A 22,560-nucleotide genomic window follows, 5' to 3' on the forward strand; every position below is an offset into this window, starting at 1 on the left:
CAATCTCTTTACAACCATATTCAAAAATAAAATCACCTCCCTGCTCCTACACCCACTATTCCCATTTTGTGGGAAGACAATCATCCTTGATCTCCAAGGGATTGCTGACAACTCCCTTGTTTATACATCCAAGGATCACATTGCCCTTTTTGCCACAGCAATAGCAACAGTTGTCTGTCTACCAGCATCCCTAAGTCCTTTGCAGAGTCACTGCTATCCAGGATACATCTCCCCTCCCTCCCCCCCTCCCCCATTCTGTAGGTACACCCTGCATTCTTTATTCCTAGATGTGTGACTTTACATTTGGCTGTATTCAAACACATTTTGTTTCAGTGGGCCCAGTCTACCAAGATATCCAGATCACTATATGACTGCCCTGTCCCCCTCATTATTTACCACTCCATCAATTTTGATGTCATCCACAACGTTTATCAGCACTGATTTTATATTTACTCACAGATCATTGATAAAAAATATTGAATTTCATCAGGCCTAGAACCCCATTACAACCTCCTTGCCCATTGACACTTACTTAACAAAATCTGCTAGTTCTTAATCCATTTAATTTTATGTAGTGATAATTTTTTCATCAGAATATAGTCTCATACTAAATCAAAAGCCTTACAAAATTATAAATCTATTATAAGTCTGAAGTTATCTTGATCAACCAAATTTGTGATCATATCAAAAAAATGAAATCAGATTTGTTTGACAAGACCTATACATCACAGTTCAGGGCAACTGAACCTGTATTTTCCCCCTTGTAGTCCATCAAGCGCATCCTCTCTTAGGCTTCTGGCTCCCCAACTGTCACCTCTCTTGGGCGGAGACATAGATTTTAAGGTCAGAAGGGACCATCTAGACTTGACTTCCTGCACATTGCATGACACAGATCCTCACCCGCCCACTCCTGTAATAGACCCCTAACCTCTGGCTAAATTGCTTAAGTCCTCAAATCATGGTTTAAAGCAGGGGTGGGCAAACTACGGCCCACGCGTTGGATCCGGCCCGTCAGGGCTTTGGATCCGGCATGCAGATTGCCACCCCTTGGTGCTGCGGGCCCCACGCTGCTCCCGGAAGCAGCCGGCACCACGTCCCTGCAGCTCCTGAGGGGAGGAGTGGACAGAGGGCTCTGTGCGCTGCCCTCACCTGCAGGCACCGCTCCCCCCCCCCGCAGCTCCCATTGGCTGGGAACGGGGAACCGCGGACAATGGGAGCTTCGGGGAAGGTACCTGCAGGCGAGGGCAGTGCACAGAGCCTTCTGCCCCCCCCCCCCCACCGGGGCCATAGGGACGTGCTGCCGACTGCTTCCGGGAGCGGCGCAAGGGCAGGCAGGGAGCCTGTCTTAGCCCCACTGTGTGCCGCTGCCACCCTGGAGCCACTCCAGCTAAGCGGCACTGGGCCGGAGCCCACACCCCGAATCCCTCCTGCACCCCGCACCCCCAACCCCCCACCCTGAGCCCCCTGCCACACCCCTCCTGCACCTCATATCCCCTGCCCTGAGTCACCTGCCTCCACCCCAATCCCCTGCCCTGAGCCCCCTCCCACACTCTGCACTCCCCCCGCACCCCAATCTCCTGCCCTGAGCCCCCTCGTACACCTCCTGTGCCCCAGCCCTGAGCCCCCTTCTGTACACCGCACCCCCTCCCACACCCTGCACTCCTTCCCGCACCCCAACCCCATGCCCCAGCTCTACATTCATGGCCCTGCATGCAATTTCCCCACCCAGACGTGCATAGGCGCCAACTTTCCCCAGTGCCAGGGAGCTCACACCCCCTGGCCCCGCCCCAACTCCATCCTTGCCCTGCCCCTGCCCCGCCCCCATTCCAACCCCTTCCCCAAAGTCCCCGCCCCAATGCTGCCCCCTCCCTGCTCCTATTGGACCCTTTCCCCAAATCCCCGCCCCGGCCCACCTCTTCCCCGAGTGCACCACATTCCCCTCTCTCCCAGTGGTTGCCGTGTGAATCAGCTGTTTTGTGGTGCAAGTGCTGGGAGCCAGGGGGAAAAAGCGGGCACATGCACCCAGGGGAGGAGGCGGAGGTGAGCTGGGGTGGGGAGCTCTGGTGGGTGCTAAGCACCCACCAATTTTTCCCCATGGCTGCTCCAGCCCTGGAGCACCCACGGAGTCGGCATCTATGCAGATGTGGCCTTCGGGTCAAAAAGTTTGCCCACCCCTGATTTAAAGACTTCAAGTTACAGAGAATTCACCATTTACACTAGTTTAAACCTGCAAGTGATCCATGCCCCATGCTGCAGAGGAAGACGAAAACCCCCAGGGTCTCTGCCAATCTGACACAGAGGAAAATTCCTTCCTGACCCCAAGTATGGCGATCAGTTAGACCCTGAGCATGTGGGCAAGACTCACCAGACAGACACATGGGAAAGAATTCTTTGTAGTAACTCAGAGCCCTCCCCAGCTAATGTCCCATCTCCAACAGTTGGAGATATTTGCTGCTAGCAGTCGCAGATAGGCTAAATGCCATTGTAGGCAGTCTCATCGTACCATCCCCTCCATAAATTTATCAAGCTCAGTCTTGAAGCCAGTTAGGTTTTTTGCCCCCCACTGCTCCCCTTGGAAGGCTATTCCAGAACTTCTTTCCTGGGATGGTTAGAAACCTTCTTCTAATTTCAAGGCTAAACTTGCCAGTTTATATCCATTTGTTCTTGTGTCCACATTGACGCTTAACTTAAATAACTCCTTTCCCTCCCAGGTATTTATCCCTCTGATGTATTTATAGAGAGCAATCATATCTCCCCTCAGCCTTCTTTTGGTTAGGCTAAACAAGCCAAGCTCTTTGAGTCTCATCCCATGCATCGCTCTCTCTCTCCTGATCTGACTACACAGTTACCTGCCTATACTATGAAATTCCCCAGCAAATCCAACTGTCTCAGCAGGCCTGTTTTACTTTTCTCTTCGGACTATAAACCGCATAATCGCCACAGTTCAGTTACCACACAGAACTTTCTAAGCAAGCACATTTATTCTTAAGATGAAAGCACTACAGAGAAAATATTCAAAACAATAGAAGAACCTACACACATGCCAACAAGCTTACCAGAGGTCACCCAAACTCCAACAAGGGCTCTGGCAGGTGAACAGACCTTCAAATCTCTCAAAGGGTTTTTTTTTTCTTGTAGCTACAAGTTCATAGCTACCTTGGCTCAGAACAAGCACAGCCATGAATCTGAGTTACTCTTTTATCCAGTTTTGGTGTTTGATCTCCTCGAGGCATAGCTTCAAAAGGATGCATCTGGAGGTGGGTAATTTGAATTCCTCTCCTTCCAAGTATTTCTTAGAAAATCCACTTAACTAAAAGTTCAATCTTGTTTTAAAAGACTCTGTTGAAGCTCGTAACACTTCCCAGGATTTACTTTAGTCCTTTTCTCCCTTAAAGAAGTTATTTACAATGCCACAATTATATATATATTTAAAACAATAAATTCCTAAAATACTTAAAGTAATTCAGTAAGATTTGTTCAGGAAATTGCCATATCTATCACACTATTTTCCATAAACCATGTTGGCTGGCATTAATTATATTCTCATACTTTTAATTCTTAATTTGATCTCATATCAACTATTCCATTGTTTTGTGCAGGACTGATATCAGGCTAACCAGCCTATAACTACCCAGGTCATTCTGTTTGCTCTTTTTGAATATTAGCACATTGACACTCTTCCAATCCTCTGGAATTTCCCCAGTATGCCAAGATTTATTAAAAATTAATGTAAGATGAACAGAGATCTCCTCAGCCAACTCTTCTAGGACTCTTAGGTGCAAGTTATCTGGTTCTGCTAAATTAGAAATATTTATCCCTAGCAGATGCTGTTTAACATTTTTCTTAGTTACTAATGGACTGTACTTCATACTCATGTGATAAGAGTGCATCATCCTGCTTCTTTCCAAAAGCAGAAATATGTTTTTAACTCTTCTGTCTTTTGTTTCTGGAGTTTGGGGACGTCTCTTCCCATGAAGTAGCAGCATGTAGTTCTTGTTGGAACCAGGAACTGAGGTGGATGAACCAGGCAAAGTGAAAAAGTACTCGAACAGTGAAGGGGAAATCCTGTACCTAGAAGTAATACTCAAGGTTGAATTCAGAAAACAAATAACCTAGCACTGAAGCAAAGGGGTTGCCATATTGACATAGCTCTACAGTAGAGGAATGGATGCTATCAGTCACATAAGATCTGTTTGATAGGTGGAGCAAAGCCAGTCTCCTGAAATGCAATTGAAGTACGTTGGGTGATTGAGGGAGATGCCTTGGCAGCAATAAGAAGAAAGGATGAGGATAGAGACAGAACTTGGATTAGAAAAGGGATGATCTATGAGCATTTCAAAGAAAGGTTGTATCAGTGCTTCTGAAATGGGTAAAAGATAGAAGGGAAACTACTGAGGAAGCTCCTTTGGGAAGTGCATGAGAAAAGAAAATTTTCCTACAAGCTTTTTTCTGAATGAGAAATAATTGGGTTGGGCCAGTGGGTGATGAAAGAAATTAAGTGCCAAATTGAGCCCTGATGGAAGCAGCTGGAATCCCTGGGAGTTGGGATTGCTTCTGATTCGAGGTAGGGAGGCTTAAAAAACCGTGGTTGTAGTTACTTTCTCAAAGGCTATGCTCTGATAGCAGGGGCAGAGATCATTGATTCTAACTGTGATAGAGCATAGGACTAAGGCATGAGGTGAATAATGATGTAGCTAAGGCTTGTTGTGTGTCTGGAGTCTAGAGATAATGCTGAACTGGTCAGACAGCTGCCTTCCCAGTGCCTGAAGATACTAACAGCTGTACACGCAGTCCCCTTTGAATTCTCTGGCTGGGTCATGTGCTGTCATCCTTGGATCGTTCTCAGCTGTTTATATAAATTTCTCTTCTCATCAGAGCCCTGTGAGAAGAATCCCTGGATATTTAGCAGCAAAAGAGTCTATGGACACTTTTTTTTCTTTTTTGCTCTGATTTTAATCTCCTGCTGTGGCTCAACTCTTCAATGTCATCATTGCTGCCCTGTGTCTCCCCACAGGCATGATGGCAGGCAAAGAACACTGCAGCTGTTGCCCTTATCATTTACGTGCAAGATTATTCCCCGCTACATCTCTTTGCCTTCTTGTTATGCAACTGGATTTGTGATTGGCCTTGCTACTGAGCCGTGCCTGAGGGGGGAGCAGGGATGAGTCGTAGGAACATTTCATATGCTTTCTTGCCACCTGAGGATGTGGGGGAAAGGGAGGGCAGCTGTTATAGTGCTCAGCTATAACAGAGAGACCGGGGAACTGGGGGGAAGAAAGGGGGTGAACCTAGCCCAGGAATCAGGCACTAAGGTGAGCTGAGAGCCTGGAGAAGTGTCAGAACTGCAAGCATTATTCATGAGGACCTGCAGACGTTGAATTTGAAATGAGAAATAGTCTGGAGGGGGATTGTTTAAATTACTTGAAAATTTCCGCAACAAAGATGAAAACTAAAAGTGTCACAGCATAATGGGCAAAGTGGAATCAGATCCAGACCCTCGATGGGGAGAAAGGATGGTTTGGTGATCTGAGCACAGGACTGGAAGTCAGGATTTACTGAGGTTCTTCCGTAGTCTTTATTGTGTGACTGTGAGCAGGTCACTTTTGTGCCTCAGTTTCCCCTTCTGGTAAACATGTATGAATCTTCACAAAAGGGGTTGTTAGTGTTTATAAAGCAATTTGAGATGCTTGGGTTGAAGGGGCTGAAAAGATGATTATTAGTCTAAAGGAATGGATTACTATTAGAGTGCTTTTGTGCTTCAGACAAAAGCATCCCTGCTGAGCACAATGTCCATGGGGGTCAGTGAGACTGACTGGAAATTCCCCTTGCCTAACTATGGTATAAACTGGTGTCTGGGATGGATCTGTTCTCTCCCAGAACTTCTGCCCTACCCCGGTTGATACATTGCAGAAACTGGAGAGGATTTTACAGCAGGACTGAGCTCTAAGACAATAGAAATGAAGCCAAGGGGTTTGGGTGACATCACAGTAGGCGCAAAGGCCGTGGAAGCCTGCAGAGTGCACCTGACCTCTTTGATGGTTCCCTTGGTGGTTTGAGGTGCTTGAAGGCTCACTAAAGATTTGAACAAGCAATACGTTTTTGTTTTTTGATTTTAAACTCCCCTGCAGATCCTCCGTGTGCTGACAGCACCTCCAGTGCCGTGGCAGCAAGGAACTCCTCTGACAGTGGAATAGCTGCAAGGGAGAGGCTGCTTTGTATGCAGGTGAGACCAGTGCCATGTGAAACTCCTCCTGAGACCTCACTGCTGGCAATTGCATGAGCATGTGTCATCTCCGGGTTTCAAATGTTCTCTACCCTTGAGCTCTCCCCATCTCCCACCTCCAACCCCCCTGCAAATTCATATCTTTCTGAGCTGGGGGCTTGGTAGGGATAAGCAGTTGCCGAAGAAAGAGTGTTTGCTTCTTAATTAAAACTGGAAGTAGTAGTGCTGGTTAAAAGTGCCAAAGTAACAGTGCTGGAGGCTGGTGTTTCTCCTATAGCGTGAGTAGTGGCAGGGCACTGGAACAATTTGTATATGCGGGTGCTGAGAGCCATTGAACCAAACCATAAATCCTGTATATGATGAAAACCACTTCAAGCCAGGGGGTGAGGCAGCACTTCTAGTTCCAGCTCCTCTGTGGCAGGGAAACTGCCCCTTTGAGCTTCTGTCCTGGCCTGAATTAACTCCCATCTCTCTCCACTAGGGGAGCGATGGGAGTTAATTCTCCAGACCCCATTCAGGCAGTGGTCTCTCTGCTGAGCCTTCCACCGAGGGGGCTAATTAGTGTCAACTGTCATGGTGGTTTTCCACTAGGACTGTCCTGAGCCCTGCCCTTCATGTCAGTTGGCACACATGTAAGAGACGGTGCTGATTGTGCTCCGTGGCTTATTCAGAGACATCAGTAACTTGGCTGTTTTAATATTGTTTTGTCTGTGAGTGCGGAACATGGGACTTGAACTGGCCTCCTAGGTCATCAAGTCCAGACCTCTGCTTTTGCAGGCAAACTTTCTCATGATCCTGTTCACAAACTTATCAAGCCCCATCTAAAAACTAATCTGTTAACCTCCCAGTCAGAGTTGTGGGGGCAATTCCAGAACCTCACTCCTCTGATAGTTCGAAATTTCCTTCTAATTTCCAGCCTCCATTTATTTGTGGCCAGTCTATGCCCATAAAACTGCTCTGTGAGACTATGGTGAGATTATGGGCAAGTCACCTGGCTTCCCATTACAATCATGGCCTTGTTGCTATTGCTTAGGATGCTTCTTCCACAAAGAGCAACTGATGAATCTGTATTTGTTTATCAGCCCGGGAAGGAAATGGCCACATCTTCAAAAAGGAGCCTCCCTGAAATGACCCCTTCCTATGGTCCTGGGGATTGTGCCCCTGATCCTAAACAAGCTTCAGCAAAGCAATCAGCAGTGTCCCCATGTCTCTCCTGTCTTTCTCCTACAACATCTCCAAATTCCAGCCCCCTTTCGTTCTCACTGCCCCAGATCATATCGAGGACCTGATCATCTCTTGTGTTGACTATTGTAACCTCCTTTTCTTTTACTTCTCTTTCTCTCCCCTCCCCCAGCTTTCAGTCTGTCCAAAATGCTGCTGAGAAAATAATCTACTTAGTTTGATGCTCTAACTACCTCTTTCCCCTCTTCAAATCCCTCCACTGGCTTCATTTCTCCTTCTACAGCAACATCAACTTCTTACTCTCCTCTGCAAGGTTCTCCCAACATAGCTCTTGCTTACAATTCTGTTATCTCTTGTTAGCAGGGGTCAGATGGAGGTGGGGGAAAAGTGATGATACTTTCCCAACCTTTGCTGACAACGCAAGCTCTATATACTCATGACATCAAAATGAAATGCCATTCATAGTACATTGTGCAGATTTTCATAATATGGGAGCCCTGCTTCTTTCCTGTGTGCTTTGATCAACCAGGGAATAGTTAAGACTGTTAACATATATATAGCTGTCATTAGGCTTCAGTGTTGACACCAATTGCAATAACATGGCATATCACACCTCTCTCAGAACTGTTGCTTCAGGCTGCCTTCAGATTTGGGCAGTGATCACTGCATTGGTTTACATTCATTTCACATTTTGAAGGTTTCCTTTGCAATCATAAGGCTGGAGAATTTAATTTTTTGAAAAATGAGAGCTCATTCTGCCCCACAACATGGCAGCCCCCAGGGAAAAGTACTCAGTATTGTCCACCCCAAGTGTTACTCCTGGTGGAATTCTGCACCACTGTGCATGCGCAGAATTCATGGCCCCTGCAGATATCTTTGCTTCCTTGCAGAAAAATGGCTTTCTGACAGGGAAGCAAAGGGTAGCCACAAGAGCAGTCATGCGACCCTCCCCAGCAGTATGTTTCGGGTGCCCAGGGCAGCCGGCAGAGAGGTAAATCACTGTGGGGCAGGGGGTGGGACTAGGGAAGACCCAGCTGGTGGCTCCTACCCTGTGTTGGGCTCAGCTGCTAGTCCCGGCTGGGCTGGGGAGGACAGGACTTCCTTGTGCTCTGCATGGCTTCTGGGGGCAGGTCAGACCCACCCCCAGATTTCTCCCCAGGCTGCATGAAGCTCTGCGAACTCCCCACCCATTGCTCCTCAGCTGCAGGGGGAGGGAATCACTGTATGGATCACTGTGTATCCAGACCCCCTCATACCTAGACCCTCCTGTCAAGCCTCACCCTCCACACACACCCAGAGCCCCCCACCGAGCCCCATTTACTCTGCACCTGGACCACCCCAACGAGCCACCCGGATCCCCTTTCCACCGAGCCCCAACCTGCACCCAGATTGCCCCACCCAGAACCTCCCAACCCACACCTGGATCCCCTCACCCTAAGCCCCTCCACACTAGGATCCTGCTGGACTGAGCCTGCCTGCCCACATGTGGTGCACCTGGCATGGAGGGACAAGGCACTGGGGTGTTTCTGAGGCGGGCTCGGTCCTTGCTCTGTGTCAGGGTTGGGTGCAGCCTCAGTGCTGAGTCCATGTCATGGGGGGGGAGCTGCAGAGTGATCTTCTACCTCTGTGCAGCCAGTGACCTGTGCTCCCCAATGCCTCCACATTTATTTGACGAATAAAATTTGCAGAATTTTAAAATATTGTGTGCAGAATTTATATATTTTGGTGCAGAATGTCCTCAGGAGTAAAGTGTTCAGAGATCCTGAGTCAGGTCCCCAAAGTCATAAGATTGACTTTAATCCTCCCCCGCCAATTCATGATTTTTAAATTTGGTTCTTTTTATTCACCTTCTGAGCCTTTACAGTGCACTTGGATCACATTATCAGGCTTTTCTTTGCCACCATGAGGGTTAGCTATTGCCCTCCCCCTCCCCCCCCGCCAGATGAGATCTGGGATTCTCACATTCACTTGCCTACAGCGGGACTTTAAGAAAATACCAAATATTACAAGAGTTGCGATAACAGCAATAAGAAGTTTGCAACATGAAATACGGGCTCATCAAGCTCCCGTGAACTGGCTCTGACTGACCCATGCTTGTTGCTCTGCCCTACCCTCACACCCACTACTATCATCAGAGTGCCTGCAAAGTGCGCCTTGATGTCAGCAACTCCATCCCTGCCCCAGTGCATCTCCTCTCTACAACACTTGTTTCAAATGTCCCATTTTTGATTAACGCCAAATGGTGTTTGTAGCAATGTAAAAGACCCTCTGCACCAACCTGCTTCCTCCTTCAGCTCCCCAAAGTGCATTGTTTGCTTGAATTGGTTTGTTTGATTAGATTGTCCTGCTTTGAGCAGGGGGTTGGACTAGATGATCTCCTGAGGTCCCTTCCAACCCTGATATTCTATGATTGTCAGCTCCTTGCCCGGGCAAGACTAAGGTTCCCCTTGGTCCATGCAGAGCTGTGCACGTTGATGGCATGGAATCTGTTTTACCATCTCAAATCTCAGTGGCAAAGATCTGGGAGTCCAACTGGGACCCTTAAATCCTAGCAGCTAGGCCAATATCTGAGCTATTATTAGTACTGGGTTGCTGGGGTTGTACTCTTGTTCAGATCACTAGACCATCTCCCTGTATGATGAACCATTCTTCTGAGTAATCTTGCCCAGTCTCTGGGAGGCAATGTGGGGTCTCAAAGGTAGCCATGTAAAGCTGGGGGAAATAAGAAGGTTACTTTGGTATCTCCAGAGATGCCACTGGAAGAAGGAAAGAAATCATTGTGACAGATATACCAATTTCCTGCTATATCTGTGGGTCATCTTACTATATTAAGTTTATGTATCATTGTGGACCAGGGATTGTATATAATTCCACGGAGGACCACAGCCTCTCCAGGAACTAAGAATGGTATGGGGTGACTAGGCAAATTCATTCAAGTTGTAACACCTCCAGAATGGTAATACCTCTTGAAGAGCAGGGGCGCTGGAACAATTTGTATATAGGGGTGCTGAGAGCCACTGAACCAAACTGTAAACCCTGTATATGATGGAAACCACTTCGTCCCAGGGGGTGCTGCAGTACCCCCCAACACCTGTGCTGAAGAGGCTTGTCTATACTGGTTCAAACTGAATTCTCCAGAGGCCAACAGACAAAGGAAGGACTTTGCATAAATAGGCTTATCCAGCAAATGGACAGGACTTTCTGTCCCCAAATCCCCAACCACTGGAGACAGGACACTAGATGTGGAGGACTCTGAGTTACTACAGAGAATTATTTCCCAGGTATCTTCCTGGTGGGCCTTGCCAACATGCTCAGGGTCTAACTGTTCACCATATCTGAGGTCAGGAAGGCATTTTCTCCCAGGTCAGATTGGCTGAGACCCTGCGTTCTTTTTGCCTTCCTTTGCAGCATGGGCATGGGTCACTTGCAGGTTTAAACTAGTGTAAATGGTGGATTCTCTGTAACTACAACCATCTCTCCTTCCCCCCTCCTTCCTGTTCAGCCCCCCCACCACTCACCACGAGTCCCACCTCTCCTTCCCCTCTCCTCCCTGCTCAGCCCTCCCGCTACCGCTCACCGTGTGTTTCCTTCCTCTCCTTCTCCCTCCTTTCCGCTCAGTCCCCCTCCCACTGCTCACCACGTGTGTCCCACCTCTCCTTCCTCCCTCCTTCCCGCTCAGCCCCCGCCACTGCTCACCACGTGTTTCCTTCCTCTCCTTCCCCCGTCTCCCCACTCAAGCAGAGGGGTGGGCAAGTGGGGAGGTGGGGAAGGAGAGGAGGGACACACTTGGTGAGCGGTGGCGGGGACCTCCAGAGAGGGGAGTGGAGTGCTAAAGAGGAGCAGCCAGTCAGTGGCGGGCAGAGAAAGCTGAACTTTTATATGCGCTATGCTAGTTCTCAGGTGGCTGAGGAGGCAATATCTGCTACTCAGCTTCCCAGGTTCATTGGTAATCTTCCTGGGGAGTCCAAGGGACTTGGGAAGTTGAGTAGCAGATACCGCCTCCTCAGCCGCCCGGGAGCCTGCATGGCGCATAATAAATAAGCAAAAACTTCCGGCAGAAGCCCACTCCCAGCATGGAGGGGAAGAGGCAGGGCCACCACGGCCCAAATGTCTGGTGGCAGGGGAGGCTTAGCCTCCCCATGCCTATTATACCTGCTGTCCATGAGCACAGTACAAGCATTGCCCATGATTGGCTGCCTAGAATCCTGCTAACCACTGTAGTAGAGAGAGAGAGAGAGAGAGCCTGGAGCACTGGGCCTGGTGCAAGACCTAAGGCCTGAACCAAAGTCAGGCCCTGTGTCAAAGCAGATGCTTACAAGTTCACTGTCTGATACGTGAGCTTGGCAATAGTATTGCTAGTGTTGCTAAATCACAGGCACTCCTAAGAAGTACTAGGTGCTGGGTATTCATGTAAACACATTCCAGAAGGTTAGCACAGGCCTACCTCAATATGGAGTTATGGTATAAACACCCTCCTTGAAAATGGTACAGGGACACGCTGATCCATCTTAAGATAAGCTCAGGATCAGGGCCGGCTCCAGGCACCAGCTTGGCAAGCAGGTGCTTAGGGCGACCACTCCGGAGAGGGGTGGCAGGTCCAGCTATTCGGCGGCAATTGGGCGGACAGTCGCTCACTCCCACTCGGAGCGAAGGACCTTCCGCCAAATTGCCACAAAGGATCGCAATCGCGGCTTTTTTTTTTTTTTGTCTGTTTGGGATGGCCAAAACCCTGGAGCCGGCCCTGGACTGGATAATGGATGGAGATGTTTTGTTCGAACCAGCAAGTACAAGGTGTTGGGTGGTAACTAACTAATAGGGTAATACATAACTTGTTTGTATCAATATATAAAAGAGAAATCACAAGAGGGACATCTTTGTCGGGCCTAAGAGGCAGCAGAAAGTCTTGCTGCTAACTGAGCTAGTCCATTGTCACGGGCGTACGTGCCCTGTAACCATTGAGCCAGGGCACTAGTACCGGTCTTCGTCAACAGTAAAGATGGCCGAGCGCCTTCACCACTGAACCGAGTCTGGTCTTTCTGGGTAATATTATCGAGGTCTGCAGAGCTGGGTCAGCACACGGAGAGAACACACACACACACCACCAACTGACAACCACCACAAGTGGATAAGTCACTCAAGCAATCTACCTCCAGCCATGAGGATGGCAGCAGAAAATTGTATCTGAAACTGATGGCAGCCTCTTGTGATACAGGCAAATCACTCATCATGGGGGAGGAATCCTGAAAGAATTTAATCTAGTTGATTAAAAAAAAAAAAAGGTTAATAATGATTAACAGGTGTGTGGTCTGCAGCCAGGTCTTGGGGTATGATATTCCTTCAGCTAAGGCTTTTGCTAATGTCTTCACTTCAAGAAAAGCCCCACAACAGCCCAATCAGCTCCACTTACTGAATAAAGGGATATTCAAGGGTAAGACAAATTTATTTATATATAATATATATGTTTGTATATGTAATGTGCTACCTTTTGTGTGAGAGCGTGAGAGAGATCACAGCCTCCTATGGAACAGAACTGGAACAGTTCCCCTGGTTGACATAAACCCTACATGGCTAATGCCTAAGTGTGGTTCTCCTCTAGCAACAGCCCCTACCATCTGTGCTAAGTTCTAGCCTGAAGCTTCTGTGAAGTTCAGGGTAGTCATGTTGTACAACAAAGGGATGAATATAGCTGTAACAAATACATGATCATCAACAATATTTGTAGCTTTCTTCTCTATCTGTCTTATAGTTCCCAGGCCTTAGGAGGTGAATCTGATATGCTCCGCATCCCATCTTACTTGACCTGGTCACCAATAATTCCAAGACTTGTGCTCTAAAAACTACTGTCGGCACCCCCCTGGAATAACCATACTGAACTAGGTGGTTATTGCATTGTTGAGCTCTGAGAATGTGCTGAGGTTTATGAAACATAAAGACAATTGTGACACCCCCAGAAGATCTTACAACCTAAGGGCCAAATTTTGACTCCACTGAAGTCAAAGGTGTTACAGCAGCAGAGAACTGGCCCTTCAGAAGAGATAGTGAGAAGACAAGAGTGGTGGGATGGAAGTGAGGATGCAATATTGTGCTGTTTAACATATTCCCCCTTCTAGAAACAAACATTAATGCTCTTGAGGAATGATATATCATCATTGGCTATAAACACTTACAGCCCATACTGAAGGTACTGTGCAGGCTTCCTGGCCTTCAGAATGTCTTCTTCTCAAGGTAAATCTCATTAATAGCTGCGTGTTTGTAATTTCAGAGCAGACTGCAATGACTTTCAATGAGACACATGCTCCTATGTCACTCAGGCACTTTTGAAACCCCCACCTGAAATGATTATTCTGCTATCTGTCCACAGTATCTTTCTGTCGGGGGGCTCCTTAACCCAGGTCTGCCAGATTGTTTCCTTTCTCTACACTTGCCTCACTGCTGTCTGAGTCACTAGGCCATTTTAAGAGGAGAGCTTTTACTTGGAATATACTTTGAAGGCATCTGCCACAGCTGAAAAGTCTCTGGTCCATTATTAAATGCTTTGCCCTGTACAATTGGTTTCCTTTCCATTAAATTAAACATGTGATTATGTTCCCTTTCAACATTTCAAATCTCTAGAGGCACCTACCAATGGATATACCAGGAGCCTGAGAGGGTTCTGGATGTCAATGAAAGTGACAGGAAGCAAGGGGCTACTGTAACCTTAAGAGCATCATTGAAAATAGCAGAAAGAAAGGGGACATTCAGAGGCAACAATGTCTAATGGTTAGAGCAGAGCTGGGCATTGCAAGAGCTGGATTCCAGTCTTGGAGCTGCCATTGATTTGCTATGTGACCTTGGGTAAGTTTCTTCCCTTCTGTGTCTCTTACTCCATCTGGACAACAGAGCTGGTTGGAAAATGTCAACCAAAATGGGTTAAATCATTTCTTATGTATGGAGGCTGAAAGTCTATAGTTGCTCTTTGTGTGTGGGGAAAATACAACAAAGTGCACAATATTTATTTATTTATTATATGGCTTTAAAAAGATTGATGGAAGGGAGGGAAAGAAAGGCGACACTGTCTCTTTAAGAGCATCGGTGAAAGTGTTGCTACTGGGCGCTGCTCTGCGAGACAGCCAGCTGGGAAAGTGCTGCTGATAAAGGGAAAGGAGCTAGCTCCAGATCCTTGCGCCTGATAGTGTGTGACAGGCACAGAGACAGGGATCGAGTCAGGAGCACAGTTATCACCCTGCGCAAAGACTGGGAGAGGGAGACACAGAGAAACGTGTGGTAACCAAACAGCAGGGTGCAATTAGAAAGCAACGAGTCCTTCATTCTCTTCTCGTAGGTACCAGGGAACAATATGGATCTTCCCCAAGGCACTCAGGTTTCATCTAATTGCTCAGAGAGAGGCTCTTTCTAAACCCACCTGTGCTGCTTCCAGATAGGAGAAGAGTTCTTGCTCTATTTGGAAATCCCAGAGATGTGATCACAAAGTCTTGTGCACTGTGCAGGGAAGAGCATCCTTGGCACTTAGGGAGTGAATGGTGTGTGTGCATCTCAGCTCGAGGCACTGGTAGCCTTAGATACTTGGATTACTAGGAGATCAGTGCCACCTGTAACTCAGAGGGCAGAGTAAGTAGTGCAGTTACTTTCAGAAGAAACGTAAGGTTTGCCTGACTCTGTTCTTAACCTCCCTCTTTCTACAATAAAATGGAGAGTGGAAGATTATCCAGCACACAACAGGCGCTGATCCGGGAGAGCTGGCAGAAAGTGAGTAGCAACCTCCTGCAGCATGGCATCGTCTTGTTTACCAGGTGAGTAACAGGCTGTTATAGCAACAGGAGGCATCTATAGCAGGGTAACTCATCCAGATATGGAGTAAGCACCTGTGGCACTTGCTAGCCTGTTTCTTAACCATCCTCTCTCCCTGACCACCATCCCTGAATTAAGCAGTGGAAGCTTTCCAATCCCTGATCAGAAACACTTTCTTCTCCTTGGCAATGATTTATTTTTTTCTGGCTTCATCTCATTGCTCCTTCTGTCCATTTGTTGTGATTTGCACCCTGGAGAGAACAGGATTATGAAGAAGCTTGTTTGCATTTAAATCTAGAAGTTTGTTTAAAAGGAGAACAGGGAGAGTATATGGGGTAGAAGACTGTGTATTTTTTGTGCCTTTGCAATAATATCCCTCATTTGTTAGCAGAAAAGATATTTCTGTTGTTTAAAGAGCTGCTCACTCCTTGTGTATATGCTCAACTCTGTGGAGTGTATCTAAGTGGCTTCCTAATTGTTTGTGACACTGCAGTCTTCAGACACAGACAGAGACCTGGCCACTGGGGAGAGGATCAACTAATTCCAGGTTCAATCCCAGCACAGAGGAAAAGGTGCATGGGAGAGAGCAGCTGAAAATCCAACTCGCTGCCTCTTCCAAGCAAATGAGCCCCTAAAGTAGGGACTAGCAGAATGGAAGGAGATAGAAAAATACCTGAAAAGTCCTTTAAAATTATGGATCTAAAAAGTTCGTGACAAGCTTCACAGCCTGTGCAGAATGGAGTGTTGCATCTGGGAAAAAACCACGGCCCAACAGAACTGAAGAGAGAAGCTATCTAAGGGGATGTTTAAAAGTTTTGTGAAAGGGGGGCGGATGTTGCAGCTGAATGTAAATATCTCAGATGAGGTTGATTGTAGGAGATTAGGGAGAAAGCAAATTGGCCATTGTGTGTATGTCTGTGTGAATTGCCAGACAACAGAGTCCCAGGAATGGCATTGATCCATTGCATCTTCCTGACCTCTTGTTCATTTCACCAGTATGTGAGTTATACAGGGACTCTAAGCTGAAAAAGTTGGTGGAAGGAGCCAAAATAGGAAGCCAGTGATGGTCTGCGAGCTAGGGGTTTATATGACCCTGCTCACTAGGGTATCCGGCTGCAGCATTCTGGGCCTTCCTGAAGTTGGTCGAGTTGGGATTCAGGACACTTATAAAATGGGGAATTGCAAAAGTTGAGATGGCAAACAGGCATAAATAAGGATTTCAGCCAAGACAGGGTCAGGCTAAGGATGAATTCCAGCAATGGCTTGGAGTTAATGCTAGGGAGCCATAAACCTACCAGTGAGGAATGGGGATTTGGGCTAGAGTAACAGAGGCTTTTTGTAGCCAGAGATGACCTGAACTGTCCCAAATTATTAATCTTCCTTTCAGAACTCTATGCTTTTCACATGATTGGTGGTGAAGTCAGGTCACCCTTTGGGTGGTGCTGGTGGAGGCTGTTGGATGGATCGGTAGGGAGGGGTCATCCTCTTGGTGAAGGTGGAGTCACTTTATGAGGAGTGTGAAAAGTCTGGGGTTTCTCTTTCTGTTGCAGGTTGTTTGATCTGGACCCTGACTTGTTGCCCCTCTTCCAGTACAATTGCAAAAAGTTCTCCAGCCCTCAGGAGTGCCTCTCATCGCCCGAGTTCCTGGATCACATTAGGAAGGTAAGGGATGAAGAGGCCGATGTGATCAGTGATGCACAGTATAGAGAAAATTCCCTGAACGGGAGAAACCCTGAGTAGCAAACTCTGCACTGGAGGGCAGGTCTCTCTTATGTCCATTTGCCATGAAATGTCCGGCAACTCACTCCCTGAAATACAGAGACATTAGTGAAGTTCTGCCAGGGGCAAATCCCCATGTGTACAGCAATGAGGGCTGGGTGCCATGTGTCCTTACGCTCTCACCGCAGTTATTGATTCAATGAAAATCAAAGGACTGGGTTCTTATTCTGAAATGTGCATGTGAATTTCGTGCTGCTTAGATGATGAAGGACTGACCACAGTAGAGACTGAAGGTTCTCTAGTTACCTACACACAGAACAGGGACAGTCCAAGCACTTAGATATCATAGTGATAGCATGATACAAAACCCTATCTAGAGAGAGAGGCCATGGGCAAAGTTCCTGCTGTAACTAAAGGGCAGGCGTCACCAGCGATCTCCTCCTGAAGGTTCTCTTGCTGCAGCAACAGAGCCTGAGAGTCCACAGCCCCTTAAGTTACCTATCATAGGACCCATCATGAGGGACAATGTTATACACATTCACCTCATCCTCAGACATGGAGGATAGAGATGGTGAAATATATCTATATATCATCTTGGAGGATCCTGGTGTGTTTAATGCAGCATAGCGGAAGCCCTTCATTCAGCGCTGAAATACAGTCACCTCAGGGGTGGAACGCTGCAGCTATTTAGTGACACACTACAGTGCTACATGATGGTTTGTGACAGGAAATGAAGAAAAATTCCATATTCTACTGAAACTGAAAGGAAAAATTAGGGAGGCAGAATGTAATTATCCAGGTTGGAATTTGACCAATGCTTGCCAAAAGGGTCATGGGAGCTGTAATGGTCACTTGTGGTCACATCCTCCGCTTCAGTTCTCATCCAACAAGCTACATTTCCAGCATCATAGTGTCACAGAGAGAAGAGGGCCCCGTATTGAATCACCAACACCACTTGCCATACCACCTGCTGTCCTGCTTAGCTTGTGAGATCTGGTAGGATAACAGCCACATAAGGTGAGTAGCCCTTGAGTTTGCCTTTGCCAGAAGAAGGAGATGATGTACGCAGGTGGGGAGGGCTGTGGAAAACACTGTTTTTCAACAGAATACAGGTTTTCATCAGGCTTTGTGAAGTTCTGACCAAGCTCTTTAGCATAATGGAGCAGAACAGGCCTTCACTGTACAGCAGGCTAAGAATGATGATGAGAAGGCTGTTTGGAAATTTTGTTCCCAGCAGATGTTCTCTGCTAATTCTATCCTCTCTGGATTTCCCCTGCAGGTGATGCTGGTGATAGATGCTGCTGTGACCCACCTGGAGAACTTGTCCTCTCTGGAAGAATATCTCTCCAACTTGGGCAAGAAACACCAGACAGTTGGTGTGAAAGTGGATTCTTTCTCGGTGAGGCATCTTCTCTCTTCACGCTACTTCTGCCACAGCATTCTCCCAGCTTCACCCATGGTGCCATCCTGATCCACCATGAATGGCAGTGTATGATTTCCTCATTGTGCCATGAAGCTGGGTTCTAGGACTTCTGCACATATGTTGCTGGGTTATTTAACTCTGTTGCTGGGCAAGAAAACTGGCAGCCCAACTCAGTCCCAGAATCTGAAGCACCTACAAGGTGACCGTTGGCGTGCTCAGGGGGAGCAATCCCACATGCTTGCTCTTTAGGTGGACTTGTGCTAGCTTGAGTTGTATTCCCTGCTCTTTCTGCCCCGCATCCTAAGCTCGATGGGCAGAGTCTTGGGGTGCCATTTGCAAGGGAATGCAGCTACATCTCAGGCTGCATTTGCCTGGCACAGGGTTACTGAACCTCAGCCCAGGACATTGCCAGATGTGTGATCAGTTGCCCCAGCTCTCACCTTCCCTCCCTCTTCCAGGTAGTGAGGCTACCCCTATCCCTCATTTCAGACCCCAGCTTCTCCCCCATCCTACCAATGAGCAGGAGCAGAAACACTAGATAAATGAATTGCGATTATGGAAAGCATCAGGCATGTTAACTTGACGATGCATAGGCTTCGTTCCTTTACCTCTCAGAGTGTGATGTCTTGTGCCACTAGCAATAGTCCTTGGCAGACTGAGCTAGAATTCCCATTACTTGGTGGATAATTATCCCGCTCTGGGGTTTGTTTCTAGCAGCCTGGATGAGGGAGGTTCTGTGGGGAGCCACTGTGTTTATTCCATGTCAGATCAGCTATTTATACGGAGTCACCTGGACTGCCATGTCAGTAAAGAGGGTTGGGTTTGGGATAGTGTACCATGTAGTGGAGACTTCCCAGGGTAGGATGGGCTCTGACTATCCAGTTTAGTCTGATACACTCTGATCTTTACCTACTGCTGTAAATAGCTTCTGAGTATGCCTCAGTTTTACCTACCTACTTTCAGATGTCATCACCAGCCTCCCCGGTGCTAACCTAGGGAAGAGTGCAGACTTCCTGCAACTGGGAGCTAAAGTAGATTAATAACCTTGCCTAGAGTCTCACCCCCACTCCTTTCTGCTGAAAAGTTTTATTCAGCACTGGATTGTGCTCCCTTCAGAAAGGGAGCTATGAGGGAGATCAATTGAGAGCATGAGGGGAGTGGGTACAAAGCAGTGTGGAGCAAGGGAAGTCAGCAGGGCGTGAATCAGCCCACAAGAAGAGGTGGGCGGGCGGCTTGGAGACATTTTGGAAAATTGTAGAAGGATTAGAGAGATGGGGAGGAAGCAGGAGTGGCGATGGGGCACCTATTGGGTAGGAGCTAGAGAAGCTGTGTTGTCCTGTTCTGGGCAATGCAACAGGAAAGGCTCACAAAGGAGATGAATAAATTCAGCAGGTGAAAAACTGACATCATGGCTGTCCTGAGGCTTCTGACCTCTGATCCTGGTGCCTCTGTTTGGTTTGCAGGCAGTGGGAGAGTCCTTGCTGTTCATGCTGGAGAAATGCCTCGGTACTGCCTTCAGCCCGGACGTACGAGAGGCTTGGACCAGGCTGTATGGTTCCGTGGTGAAAGCCATGAGCCGTGGCTGGGATGCACGTAAAGAGGGGGAATAGACCTAGCAAGTTTGGGCTCTGGCTTTCCTGTTCCTAACCCAGCAGCAGCTCCGAGGAGAGCATTGACTCTCCTTTCCAACCACACCCATTCCAGGGCCATCTCGGTAGCCCTCTCTGTCTTGCTTTGATATTACCCACATCTCTGCCTCTGACGACGATCCCCCCCTTAATTACAATGAGCCCTTGCATCCACTTCCAGGGGGCAGGGTAGAGCTGGGCTCAGCACACAGAGATGGAATGAGCTTGTCACAAACTGAAGCTGCCTTCCCTCAAATTCCAATAAGTTTGTCTCTCCACCTAAATATTCTCCTGGAGTCACTGCAGGTTGGTTAATCCTTGCTCTTTATTCCCTCTGCATTTGCCCTAGAATAGATCCCAGGCCTTTCCTCATGTAAGGTTAATCACAGCTGTGTGTATTTCCTAGGGAGAGGCTGAGCAGTGTAGCTTTTTGAACGTGGAACTGGGTTAATCCCAATGTAAGGCGGCTCTTACCAGGTCTGAGCTGCTAGCTGGCTGCATTTGGAGTGAGTTGGCTGGCTGATTTAACCTGAAAGCCAGCTGAAATGCAGCAGCTACCAGTGCTTTTTAAAATGTCTTCCCCTAAAGTAAATTACATAAAATAAGTACAAATACAGACTTTGTATTAGAATTAAAGTGACAGATGCAGCTTTCTCCTGGGAGCAGCTTCCAAAAATCATCCTGGTTCTTGGCCAAAGAGAATATAGCTGGAATTCTTCCCATTTACTGATCATTTACATATTTATAGCTTCCTGGGCCCTTAGGGATAACTGCTACCCATCACTGAAATGCAGCCACTCCTGGGGTGGAATAAGACACCTGATTAACAGCATACAACAATGCTGTGCCCCACTTTAGGACAGGAATTGAGTAAGAACCAATATCCAATTGAAAAATATGGGAGGAATGTTCAGGAGGTAGAATGTAATTGCTTTAATTGGAATTTGACCTGAACCCCCGGAATAAGATCCTGACTCCTGTGAAAAGTGTCCCATGGGATTTTAAATGACCCCATGTGGCTAGGAACTTGGTTTTATGTCTTATCTGAGACATTGCTCCTCCAGAAGTACAGCGCACCCTGTTTGGGGTGTTGGTACAGACTGAGGGAAGAGCACATCCTACTGAATGTCCAGCACTGCTTCCTACAGGACCTGGATTTTCCATGCAGATCTCTCATCCGAGCACGGAGTAGGTACGACTCACTGTTATGTTAATGTAACTGCTACCCAGTGCCCTCGTGACCCTCACCTTGTAACAAGAGCTCACGTCTGTGGTTTTGGAGCAGCTCTGTGCCAGTCGGCCAGTTAGAGAATCCTCAGTTGCATATTCTAGGGAGGCTAGTATGGGTGTCCTGGATATGAAATGCTCACTGAGTTCACTGCATCTCTGATGGCTGCAGCTTCCTTTTATCCAGAGGGATCCTCCTCTTCTCTCCTTATAGGTTTTTGGGCTCCACTCTTCTTTCCCTTTTCTGCAAACTCTGACTACGGCACCAGATTTCCCCCCTTACTACTCTCTCTCTATGTAAGCCAAGCTGGGTGGATGTGGTAGCTCTCCTCTAACCTGCAACTCCTGGCTAGTTAGGGAGGGGGAAGCTGGCCCTGGATCCAGGAGACCAGTGCTGGCTGTGCCTGTATATCCCAGGAAGGGAGAGTTAGGTGCTCCCCTGTGGAGTTTTGAAAGGTGATCAGTGCATATCCAATACCTTCTCTGCTGCTGTAAACCTATGAGGTCAAAGACTCATTTGTGCGTGCTGTGGCTGGGTGGGCAGCTGCGTGTGATGAATAGATGTGTGTGGGTATGAATGACCCCCTGTCCAGCTTTCATAGTCCCTCAAGCTCACCTGCTCTCTGCCATGTTTTGTGTAATTCCTAAGAGAAATAAAGCAGCTGTTTGTGTATGCCTCCTAGCCCTGTCTGGACTGTGTTAATAGACAGTTGTATAGCAACAATGCTAGTATTAAATCACACCTGCCAGGGACTGATACAAGGTGACCTGCAAAGGACTTTTTTAAAAACGAGTCTCTGCCTTTTTGGCTTATTTATGATTTCAACATAAAAGACCGGAAAGGTTGAAAAAGAGGAGTGGGCGAGGGAGGGTTTTGTTTTATTTCTGTGTGAATCTTGGAGATAGTGCGAATGTCAAGTCTGGCCTTGCCTGGCTTTGCTGGAGGACTGCTCGGTGGCCTCAGATGTCTATTGGGAACTTTTTCCCATGTGTCTCATTGGAAGGGGCACGCAGGCTGTTGAATCTTTAACAAAAACGTCCTTTCTACTAATGGCTCATTAACCGGTGATGTTAAATAGCCCCTAATGGGATCAAAATGTTCTGAGCAGTAGACCAGTAATCCCTTCCCCTCTCAATTTGTTCATCTTCTCTCACTTCCGTGATCATGCCATTGCGCTAATTCTCAAGTTGCTGTCAGCTGTGTCTACGCTGGGGAACTGAACCATTGCTAACTGAAGCAGTGGGATAGCCCTGCTGGAAGCACCTACTATGCAAAATATTCACGCTAGCTATGTTTCGGGTTAAGGAATACTGTGGTTTTGCCCCATCTCCCTTCTATATTGTACCTAAGCTAAAGGCTAAAAAGGCTT

At 47.5% G+C, this 22,560-nt stretch overlaps 1 protein-coding gene across 1 annotated transcript; it reads left to right on the forward strand.

Moving 5' to 3' along the window:
- The first annotated feature begins 14,537 nt into the window (after positions 1-14,537).
- NGB (neuroglobin) lies at positions 14,538-21,861 on the forward strand. The gene is made up of 4 exons (XM_034770328.1): positions 14,538-15,195; positions 16,744-16,855; positions 18,192-18,311; positions 19,799-21,861. Exons 1-4 carry the CDS (start codon positions 15,092-15,094, stop codon positions 19,943-19,945), a joined length of 483 nt encoding a protein of 160 aa, XP_034626219.1. The 5' UTR covers positions 14,538-15,091; the 3' UTR covers positions 19,946-21,861.
- The last annotated feature ends 699 nt before the right edge of the window (positions 21,862-22,560 follow it).

Source organism: Trachemys scripta, chromosome 4 (genome assembly GCF_013100865.1).
Source record: "Trachemys scripta elegans isolate TJP31775 chromosome 4, CAS_Tse_1.0, whole genome shotgun sequence".
In the NCBI taxonomy this organism is placed as follows: domain Eukaryota; kingdom Metazoa; phylum Chordata; order Testudines; family Emydidae; genus Trachemys; species Trachemys scripta.